The sequence below is a fragment of the Epinephelus moara genome, chromosome 21 (assembly GCF_006386435.1).
Source record: "Epinephelus moara isolate mb chromosome 21, YSFRI_EMoa_1.0, whole genome shotgun sequence".
In the NCBI taxonomy this organism is placed as follows: Eukaryota; Metazoa; Chordata; class Actinopteri; order Perciformes; family Serranidae; genus Epinephelus; species Epinephelus moara.
The window spans coordinates 38,382,089-38,393,161 of record NC_065526.1 but is presented as its reverse complement, the minus strand read 5'-3'; the positions used below and the strand labels follow the sequence as shown (position 1 = coordinate 38,393,161).

Here is an 11,073-nt window from a genome sequence, read left to right as displayed (position 1 = left end):
TGATTTTGCAGAGTTTGATGGCCGCCCTTATTTATTTGAGCCAGAATACACTGACGAAGAGCTTCGTGAAATTGAAGAAAGGAGGTGGAGAGAGAGAGGCGCAACAGGTAGAGGATGAGAGAGGAGGAATGGCTGCTGCAAGGCTGCGTAGCTCTGGATATTGGTGGTGTACCTGTGAATGCTGTGCCCCAATGCCCACAGAAGAGGAATGCCTCTGTTGCAAGGAATGGGACCGGTTGCAGCCTTAGTTTCAATGTCTGGATGTGACCGAGGACGAGACACCTCCACCTGGAGTAGTATCCAGCTGGGCTTTATCTAGAGCTCACGAGATTTCAGGCATGTTATGAGATCGCTGCTTGTTCTCGCGATATTTTGGCTGCGCTTTGGAAAGCAGAGCTAGATGGTAAACAAACATGGCAGCACACCGGTAAGGTAAGACAACATGTTTACATGTCGTTTTCTATATGTTCTCTGGCATTTATCCTAACGATATGAGGCAGTCTTTGTGGAAAAAAAGCTTGTTTAGTGGACTAACTTTGCACTTGAAGGTTGCCCGTTGCCCGATTTTGTCGTTTTTCACTAATTTGCCCACGCCATTTCCACAATTGGAACCCCATACCATAATGGAATCTCCACTGTGTTTCACTGTGGGTGCAATGCATCTGGCATCAAAACGTTCTCCAGCTTTTCTGCGGACATAAACATGATGATGCTGACCAAAGAGGTCAAACTTGGACTCGTTTATGCAGAGTACCTTCCTCCAGTCATCAACAGTCCAGTGTTTGTGTTCCCTGGCAAATCTGAGGCATTTCTGGATGTTTGCAGTCCTCAATAATGGCTTCTTAGCAGCTTTTCTTCCCTTTAAGCCTTGTTCCATCAGTTGTCTGCTTATGGTCATTTTGGAGACTTTCCAAGACTCTGATCTAGAAGCATTCATCTCTGCCTGAAGATCAGCAGTGGTTTTCCATCTGTCTCTAGTACCTAAAATCTTGAGGTGTCTGACATCCGCTTCAGTTATCTTTCGTTTCCTGCCTCTTCCTTGGCGCATGTTGTAAGTACCAGTCTTGGCAATTGACTAGACCACAGCATACTAGACCACACTGTGAGAAGACTTTGTCTTTCCCTGTCTCAGAGACCATGCACCATCATGAAGTGCTTTAATGTGGACTCTTTAATTTTAAGTGAGCTCTAAACATTTCACCAGTTTGAAGAGGAATGAGGAATTTCAAACTGAATTCACCTTTTTATACCCAAATTTGAGCCGGCTCACTGGGCTTCTCTGAGAAGTTAGAAATGAATCAAGCATAACATTCAACCACTCAAACTAATTTTTCTGGTCAGGAATGCAAGTAAATGGTAAATAACTATAATTTGACATCTTCAGTAACATATAATAATGTGCTTTGCTATTTTTTCTGTTTTTCTGTTGTTTTTTTTGTAAAACAGTAAATTTGAAAATTCATGGATAACAATAACTAGAGCACTCTGAGAGCGCAGACCTCTGCCAAGCAGCTCAGATTTCCCGCCATTTTATTATTTTCTCCACTTCGCTTCAACCGATCGCCACCAAAATTGTATCATCTGTTCCTTGTGCCATTATCAACCTGTCCTGAAAATTTCATCAAAATCAGAGTTATTTTGCAGAGAAACAGACCAATGCCGGCGAAAACATAACCTCCTTGGCGGAGGTAATAATAATTATATTTTAGCATTAAAAATATAATTTCTGTTAAAGAGCTTCTACATACTAGTGTATTAACCGTTACAGAAACATAAAAAATGATTTTGGTAATTACCAATGCTGTTAATTTAGGGCAGCCGTGGCATAAACCTTAAATTGGGTGGTGGTCTAATAAGTTTGTTAAGCTCGATTCATATTTGTTTTTAGGGATGTACGATAATATCAGCATGTTGTTGGTGTCGGCCAATATCGGCTTTAAAATGAACTATCAGAATCACATTCTTATTTTGCACAATGAATGAATATTACATACACGTGAAAATTTTCTCAAAACTCACTTAATGGTCAGGGGTTGCCATATTAACTTGACAACTTAATTTGGAAATAGAAGGATTTTTTTGTCTCCTGTGTTTGCTACAGTGCGCTACGCTTGATATCAGCATTATGTATGTGTGTGTTTTCTGTGTCCACAGGCTCTGGCAGTGGGAGGAGTGGGCTCTATAGTTAGAGTCCTTACTGCCAGGAAGACTGTCTGATCCTCTCAGAACCCACAGAGTCCATCTGTAGACCCCACATGGATGGTAATCTGGCTAAAAGCAAGCTCACCAGAGCTGAGTAACACTCTATGTTTTTGGACATGATTTTTATACTAAAGCTGAGTGCCCTCCTGATGCCATTCTTCCTTTACTTTTTTCAATCCCACCTCTGGAATGTAGTAGTGCTGGCAGTCAGGCAGGGAGGTGCTGGCACCTCAAACTGTCTGTGTGCCAGCCATGAGAGCAGACACATTTCAGATGCTTCACTCGGACACTTTCTCTCTAAAGCAGCGCCACGCTCCTTTCAGACTGCCTCAGTGCTGCTCTGATGCCTCTGCTGGCTCACTGTAACATCACTCCCCCTCCTCTACTTTACTTCTATCCTCCTCTTCCTCCTCCTCTGAGTCACCCAGGATGAGGACATAGAAAAGATTGTTCTTGGATGGACTGTCATTGATTGGTGACCTGTCCAGGGTGTTTCCCTGCCTTTTGCCCAGTGCATGCTGGGATCGGTGTTCATTTTTTCCCTCATCATTCTAACTCTGTGTTTGTTTGTTTGTTGACTATTTTTTTCTACTTACACCACACTGTTGTGTGTAGCCTGGCTTTCAGGTTTTACTGCTTCTATTGTTTTTTATATCTGAAATAAGCAAAAATAAAGTAATAAACCTGAATATGGACTGATTACATTCCTTTCTCATTATTTTAAAAAGCAGGGGCTTTGACAAACTTTGCCTTTTTACTCAGGGCAATAAATGTAACATTTCCTGATTTTCTCATTCACTTAAAGCTCATGTTGATAATTTATTAAAGAGCATAAGAATATGTCCTACCCAAGCTACCAGCTCGGAGCATTTGTGGGAATCACTTATCAGAGGCCACTCTCAAAATGAAAAAACTCATTCGAGTTATAGTGATTCCCATGTAGGCAGTGTATTTTCATCACAGTATCCACGTGATGTATTTTGTACACACAGTCAGCAACTGGATGTCTGGTTTTCATTTACCATGTCCCATCTTTGAGGCTGCCAGCTCAGTGCTGTTGTTTTTGACTTAGGCTGCTCAAACAGAATACGTGCTGCTAAACCCGAACATCCAAGTCTGACCTTTATGTCGTCATTATTACTCCATTGTCTCATTGACTGAAAATACAAACACAAATTAATGGGACATACATAGGTCTAGAAATGCAACCAGGGTTCCCACACATTTTTAACCAATGAATTTTCAAAATTTCTCTATCTTTTCCTTTGCATTTTACCCCATTTCCACAGCTTTAAGTACCATAGATTAAAATAGCAAACATTAGCCCTGTAAAGCAATTATAGGATGTAATAATAAGGCTCTTACTCAGGTAGAGATGCAATAATTTGTCGTTTCAGTCATTTTTCAAGCAATGTTGTCAAACATTTGCCAATTCCAGCTTCTTAAATGTGAGTATTTGCTACTTTTCTTTGTCATTTACAATAGTAAATGAAGAGTTTTTGGGTTTTGGACTTTTGGTTGGACAGAGGAAGTAAGATGAAGATGTCACTTTGGGCTCTGGCATTATTCACAATTTTGACACTTCATAGACTAAACAATTGATTAGTCGATGATGAAAATAATTGTTAGTGGCAGCCCTCTGCTCCAGTGTGCTGAAACAAGCATTGTAGGAAAAATGTAGCATGGAATATGGTATGAAATGCTTTAGTGTCTACACATACAGTAGACACTAGGTGATAACCTAGTTATCTGATCTACAGCAGGAGTAAAATGTGTGCTGATGCTGGCAATCTGTTGGTGCTTTTTCCCTTTGGTGTCACTGACCCGAGCTGCTTTTCTCACTTTGCTAACGTCAAATGTTTTGCTGCAAAGTCTGCATCCAGCATGGCTAAGGACTGCCTATCTCTTAACCATGTATGTTCCATGCTCTTCAAATTTGGCACGAACGTTCACTTGGCCACAGTGATGAACTGATTCGATTTTGGTGGTCAAAAGCCAAGGTCAGCGTGACCTTGCATCTGGTCAACCTCACTGTGACATCATATTCCACATAAAACACTTTTCTTACCATTAGCCAACATCATATCTCAGGAACAGAGGGGGAAATATTTGGTCAGATACTGAATTGGTGACACTAATCTTGGGTGTCCACCTTGAAACTGTGCTGATTGTATAGATCTGTGCTGACTGTGGGAAGATGTCTGTAAAGTATCCATGTTTTCACAGACATGGATGTAAACTCTAAGAGAAACTTGACTAGTGCAGAGGTATACAATGCGGAGCGGTAATTCTAGTTACTCTCCTGCTAACAGCTGTTCTTTCTGTTATCTAATCTGACTTGTTCTCTACTCATTTTATAAATTCAGTTTAATTGCAAAGGCAGGACTAAGACAAAGGAAATGTAAACTTAAATTATTTTATACTAATAGGTGACAGAGTCCATGACTTCCCCTAAGATAGTGCAGTCTTTTTTTTGTGATTTAGAGACCAGACCATGAGAACATAAGCAACAGCACTCTGTGTTCTCTGTCGAACACATAGATTCAGGTTTATTGTCCAAACAGAAAGATGCAGTGTACAGGTTCCACACACACACAGACAGATTATCAGACACACAGGTACCAAATGAGACAGGAGTGAAGCCGTTTTCACTGAGTTTTGACTCCAGCAGTTGACCTTTGACACATGCCTTCAGGACAGTTTAGTTTGTGGAACTTTCTGCTTTCTCTTTCCTAAAGCTAGAAATCTGGTGCAGTCATTCAATTTGCGGTGTGCCTCATAGTGACTCAGCCACACTGACATTTAATTAAGCAGAGGCTTAATTGAGATGGCACATTCACAGGTAAAATCAGAACTCAGTTCATTCTTGTCCAAATAGTAGTTTAACTCACGGTCCATTTAGAGTTGCTTTTTTTAAAGGAATATTTCACTCGCAAAATAACTATCTGTACATTAGTTAGTCACCACTTTGAATCGTGAAGAAAAAATTTTCTCTCATGCCTCCACAGTGAATGGGGAATCCCAAAAAATGCCACCATTCTCTACCAATTGAAGTAAACAGGGACCACATTTAACAACAACACTTTATCAAAACTGTCACACAGCTCATGCAGTATAATCTAAGTCTCATTTACCCAGTTGTATGCATATTTTCCACAGTTACCACATATATTTAAGAACATTTCAAAACTTTTTCACAACTTTGTAAGAACCCATAATAAGAAAAAGAAATCTTGCCCTACTTACTGGGCATTTTTATAACATACCAGATCCAAAATCTATTCAAACGTAATTTTAACTAGCTGGCAAACAAAGAAAGAGAGAGAGAGGGAACGCCAGAAGAAAATGAAGAGACATATGTGATGATCAAAAATACAACACACATCGACAACTATTAGAGCTAAAACAAATTGCCATTATGTTACATTACATGAAAGGTTATCCTATGAAGATTACTTCAATAATTTCATAGACAACAAAATTCCATGACTTTTCCAAAACGTTCAATGATTTTTAAAGATTCTTTTGACTTTTTCAGGTTTTCCATGACCCTGGGATCCCTGACTTTCACTAAAATGTTACAAAGAAAACACCTCTGCCTACAAGTGTTGCAACTCTAAAGAACCCTGTTTGAGCAGAGTTCAGCTGTGCATGGGAATGTACCAACATGTATTAAATAGAAACATTTTAGTGAAAAATCATGTGTTTGTGAAGTACTGAGCACACGACTACATAGATGAGACTTGGATTACACTGCTCTAGTCATGTGAGAGTTTGTAAACAGATGTTTTGATATAGTTTTGCTGTTGTTAAACATGGACCCCATGTACTTCAATTTATGAAGACTGTTTTTGGGAGGCATGAGAGAAAGTTTTTGTAACAAATTTAAAGTAAATATGCCATGAGTAATCCATACACAAATGGTCATTTTGTGGGTGACGTATACCTTTAATACATATAAACCCCAGATTTTATTCACCTTTTGGGATCTCTGTTCACTATGGAGACGTGAGAAAATGTCTTCTTCACTAATTCCCCATAAGACACAGTGAGTAATTAATATACAAATGGTCATTTAGTGGGTAAAACATTTCTATAATAGCAAATAAGCAAAACTTATCTGCTGATGAAAACCGTGAGATGTAGTTAAAGCTCCACAAAAAGCTAATAAGGACCAAGTGTTAAGATGGTTTTGTCAAATTAACAGAAATGTTGTTGATGATAAAGAGCAGTGCGCATGTGAAGGGTTGCAGTAGTTTCTAAGTTTAGGAGACTTTAGTACATTCTCACAAATATTGACTGAACTGTCCTGAACTGAACAGTGAAGTCATAAAGAAGTGGGCTGCAGCCTTTTAATGTTGTGAGATAGTGATACTGGAATGTGACAGTGCTTTACTCTGATTATCAGCTCACCAAACTAGGTACTGTTTATATGAAGCCCTAGTTTCGTTTTCTTCACCACTGTCAACATACACTGACACTGCCTCTCAAATGCTGCAAGTGTTATCGCTCTTGGATCAAATAAATGAGTTACATTAGAACTGCACTGCTAAATTTCAAATGTGACATCAGTGACAAGAAAAATAAAACCTTTTCAGCTTTTCATGGAACAATTAATGCTGCTTCTGACCTAAAACACCCCACTTTTGTAACAGCAGTGAATATCTGCCTTTGGTGTCCTTAAGTCCAGACAGGCTGTAGAGAGGGATCCTTCCACACCTGATGCAGGCTGCAGCAACAAATCAGTTCATCCACTCACTCATGATCCGTCAATGTGCCACCCAGCGGCTGTTAGCAGCAGCTATGACAACATCAGCTCTGATCCTCTTTACATTACTGCTCATCAACAGAAGGAGCTTCATACATGCGAACTTTACATTTCTGTGCCATTAAAATAAAACTCATGATTTCCCTTACACACACACACACACACACACTGGTCCATCATCTTGCCCACAAACAGAAAGACCAGGTAAAAGAGCAACATCATGTTTGAAACATGTATGTTTGGGTGGAAAGGTTGGCGTTTGTCTAGTCAGGGTTCTTATGGGCGTGATAATGTACCGAATCAGATGCAAAGTAAAATAAGGCAGTTGACATAATGGAACATTTATAGTACAAACATGTTTGGCTTCACATCCACTCACTGTAGCTCACACACACTCTTAAGGGTTTCTATTCTTGTGGAACTTTCAGAGCCCTAAGTTAGCTACATGGAGACTGAAACACATGGTATTAAAACACTGAACCAAACCCCACCATGTGTCTGAAACACAACAAAAACAAATATACCCTAAAATATTCTGTGATGTCATGTCTGAGCTATAGCTGAGGATGGTTTGGATGTTGATGCCTATTCTTTACATATAAGAAATGATGGCTACAAAATGATCCTGTGACAGAAAACCGCCTTCCACTGGTGAGTCAGCAGTGATTTAACAGCAAAGGGAGTAGGTTGGTGGAGATAGCAGAAGAGATACTTTCATGGTTTGACTGTCTATGGTGCTGCAAAATTATCCTCCTACCCCACCCGCCTCCAATCACACTCCTCCCTCTCCATGTTATAAAAGACATTTATAAAAGAACAAGCCATAGAGAGCAGCCACAGATATCAGAGGACAGTTTTGTTTCTACAGGCAACAGATCAAGACAACAGCTTCTCCGTCACTATTCACGTTCCCAACGAGTTAGTCAGCTGTACACAAAACCCTGGCCATATCAGACCAGCAAAACAGAGACAAGCCCTACTAATGGTACAGTTGGATTGTAATGCGTTCACACTGGTAGCATCGCTGACAGAAATGACCAGAGCTCCATTCATTTCGTGCTCTCTTGTTCCCTGTTACGCAATCTTGATTTGGGCAACAGCCAATATTTCTAAGGAGTTGCGATGTAGCCAGTGGATATCCAGGCCAAGACTCCCTCTTTTGTGCACCACTCACTGTTTACAGTTCGACTGATGAGACAGGTCCAGACAACATTTCTGCAAATCTCTATAAACAGATATCTGCATACCAACACAAATAAATTAGAAAAAAGAACCAACCCAAAAAGCTAAATCATTTTCAGACGATAGCCTATGGGTGTCAAGATTGCATTTTGGCCAGTGTGTTCTGCTTGTTTTGCTTTTCACCTGGACCATTCACCTGCAGGGAACCAAACATGATTGGTTGATACAACTCAGACTACAAACGAAAACCAGAACACTTCCGATACCAAATTCTTTTCTGGTAACCAACAGAGTCTGCTAACATATGCAGATGAAGGCTGTACCCAATTCTGAAATATGTCAGTCAAATCAGATTTGGCCTTTTAATACACTTAATTTGTTTTTTTCCCCCCTCCATATCAAGTTTCCAAGTTTGAACAGGTGCAGCGGGATGTTGAGTGTGACAGTGGCATTCAAGTAATATAGTACGGAAATGTGCAACAATTTTTACCGACACTAGATATGAAACAAAAGCCAGAGACTGTGTCATATCAAGTATCTATGAGCTGTAAAATCACCACTTCTAAGCAGAAAAGCGAAGACAATGTTATCTCAAAGCCTTACAGTGCAGAGTCTCTCCTCCCCGTGCCGCTGCATCACGTCCGCAGCTGTCTGTACCAAAGTGTAGCATGAAAGTCAAGAGCGCTCACTCTGCAGCAAAATCTGGGGACCAAAACATTCCCAGAAGTAAACTGCACAATCTCAGTCGTATGAGAGGTCTCCGACTGATGATTCGAATCTATAAATTTCAAGGAGCAGCCCTAATGCAGATATCTGCTTACAGAGATTACGGTTATAGTGATTCAGTTTCAGACAGCAACCTGCCCTGACAAAAACATTGCAGCCATCCAGACCTTCACTGTTCTCTAGTTTTATTATAAAGCCATGTTAAAAAAAAGTTTAGAGAACACTTGGAACATTATCTGAAAAAGACAAAGAAAACTGATTTGCCTAAGGCAATCTTTGTAGCTTCATACCACCATATAGATTCAACTGAATATGGTGCACTGCCCACCGCTGGTCAATAACTGTCAAGTTCCTCAGTGTGAACGCACATTTTACCTTGTAGTATTCAGGTGCTTTTTCAAAGGCCCCTTTACACTATCAGCATGTCACAGTATGCCAGATGGGTCAAATAAACTCTTGTTTGCAATCTGTGTCTGACTGTCCACCAGTTTAGAAGATTGTCTATGGAAGCAAAGAAAAGGCTGTAATCATCTGTTTCATAAGTAACCCAAACCTCATTATGAAATTTAATCACCACTGATTAATCACAACTTATTGTTGAAAACTGAAATATTTTACTTTGAAAACATGCTGTCTGAATTTATGTGCTTTGAATTTTCTTTTTCAAAGTTGTGCGATTCCATAAACGTTTTAGGGTTCACAAATTTAGACAGAAAATTAAAATGCCCAGTAATGAAAAACAAATACTGTATAATAAAGATTTGGACTGACGATTTAAGATTTCACCTGTGTCTCTCAAAGTCAACTTTGGATACAGCCCAAAATCACAGAGCATAAAGGGGCCTCTACTGAAGACAAAAAACAGTATGATAAAATTTCTATTACTTGGAAAACAGAATATTGCTAATTCAGACTGTGAATGGACCCTGCTTTTCAGAGTTGGAACAAATCTACAAATACTTTAAAAGCCCATTATGGCTTTGATTTACCTGCTGGCTGTTGTACTGATCTGCTACCTTCTACAGAGAGAGAGAGAGAGATAGAAAGAGACACAGAGAAAGATACAGAGAATATAAAACAAGTTTTTTTCTTTTTACAAGAGTCCTTTTGAGGGTAAAACCAACCCCTCTCATCTCCTTCAGACACACAAATTCCTCTCCTCTTGTTTCTGTGTGTGCAAGTATAGCAAAGTCCATATGTTTATTTCCTACTGGTGTGTGTGTGTGTGTGTGTGTGTGTGTGTGTGTGTGTGTGTGTGTGCGTGTGTATGTATGCATGTGTGTGTTTGTATGCGTCTACTTGTGTTCTTTAGTAGGAGCAAAGTAGAGCTCCATGGGTTTGTTCACCTTCCAGTACTTTTCGCTGACCAGCTCAAGGGAGAAGGAACCATTCAGAACCTGTGAACAGAGTTAAACAGTTCAAACATCCATGAAGGGTTTCCCAGTCTGACTATTATGACCTTCTTTAATTAATGTTTTCCATTCCTACGTTATCCTCAAGGTTCCATTTATCTGTAGCACAGTCTGTACATATAGATGGACGACATGACAGCTCCCCAAAAATGAAGCCAAAACACTGGGATCGCCCCCTGGTGGCTGGCTGCAGTATAAGTCATAAACCTAGCCCCCTCCATGTTAGCAGATGGGAAATGGGCCAAACTAAAAGCTAGAACTACACGTCAATTTTTTTCTCCCAAAGATGGGTTCTGTCTTTTAAGGTAGTTCTTATCATTATGCTCAATTGTTCATGTTTTTCATAATTTTGGTTGGAATTAAGTTATTTGATGCTATAAAAAAGTGGGTCTGATCTTGACTGACAGCTGTGCATGCCAATTGATGCGCTTGTGATCAATGGTCAGACCGCAGAGATCACTGCTGCACAGACTTTGGCTCCAAATGATGTCACCAGCACAGGATGGTGGCCGCCACATCCAGGATATTTTGGCTTCATTTTTGTACAGTGGGAGGACATGGAGACATGTCGTTCATCTTTATCATCAGTCAATGGTCTGTAGCAGCAGAATTGTTCTTTCTCATATGATAAGCAGACTGGTTTCAACTACATTTAAATGAAATCCAGTGTTTCCCATTAATTAACGAAACTATGGCGGCCCGCCATAGTTTAATTTGACCCGCCATAGTTTCTAAATAAAAGATTTAGGCTGCCGAAAGTATTGACTTCTCATGATATAAATA

The 11,073-nt window shown here is 39.9% G+C and overlaps 2 protein-coding genes across 2 annotated transcripts in view; one reads left to right on the top strand and one right to left on the bottom strand.

The window, feature by feature from the left end:
* The window catches only part of LOC126382505 (actin-related protein 2/3 complex subunit 5-like), a 14,099-nt gene extending 11,197 nt beyond the window's left edge, over positions 1 to 2,902 (top strand). The window contains exon 5 of the mRNA XM_050032404.1: positions 2,155 to 2,902. Within this exon, the coding sequence (XP_049888361.1) occupies positions 2,155 to 2,217 (63 nt within the window). The 3' untranslated portion in view covers positions 2,218 to 2,902. The remainder of the gene's footprint in view (positions 1 to 2,154) is intronic.
* A 1,822-nt stretch (positions 2,903 to 4,724) lies between these two features.
* Positions 4,725 to 11,073, bottom strand: part of rnf2 (ring finger protein 2) — a 19,987-nt gene continuing 13,638 nt past the window's right edge. Inside the window, exon 9 of the mRNA XM_050074842.1 lies at positions 4,725 to 10,275. Coding sequence (XP_049930799.1) covers positions 10,174 to 10,275 — 102 coding nt within the window. The 3' untranslated portion in view covers positions 4,725 to 10,173. The remainder of the gene's footprint in view (positions 10,276 to 11,073) is intronic.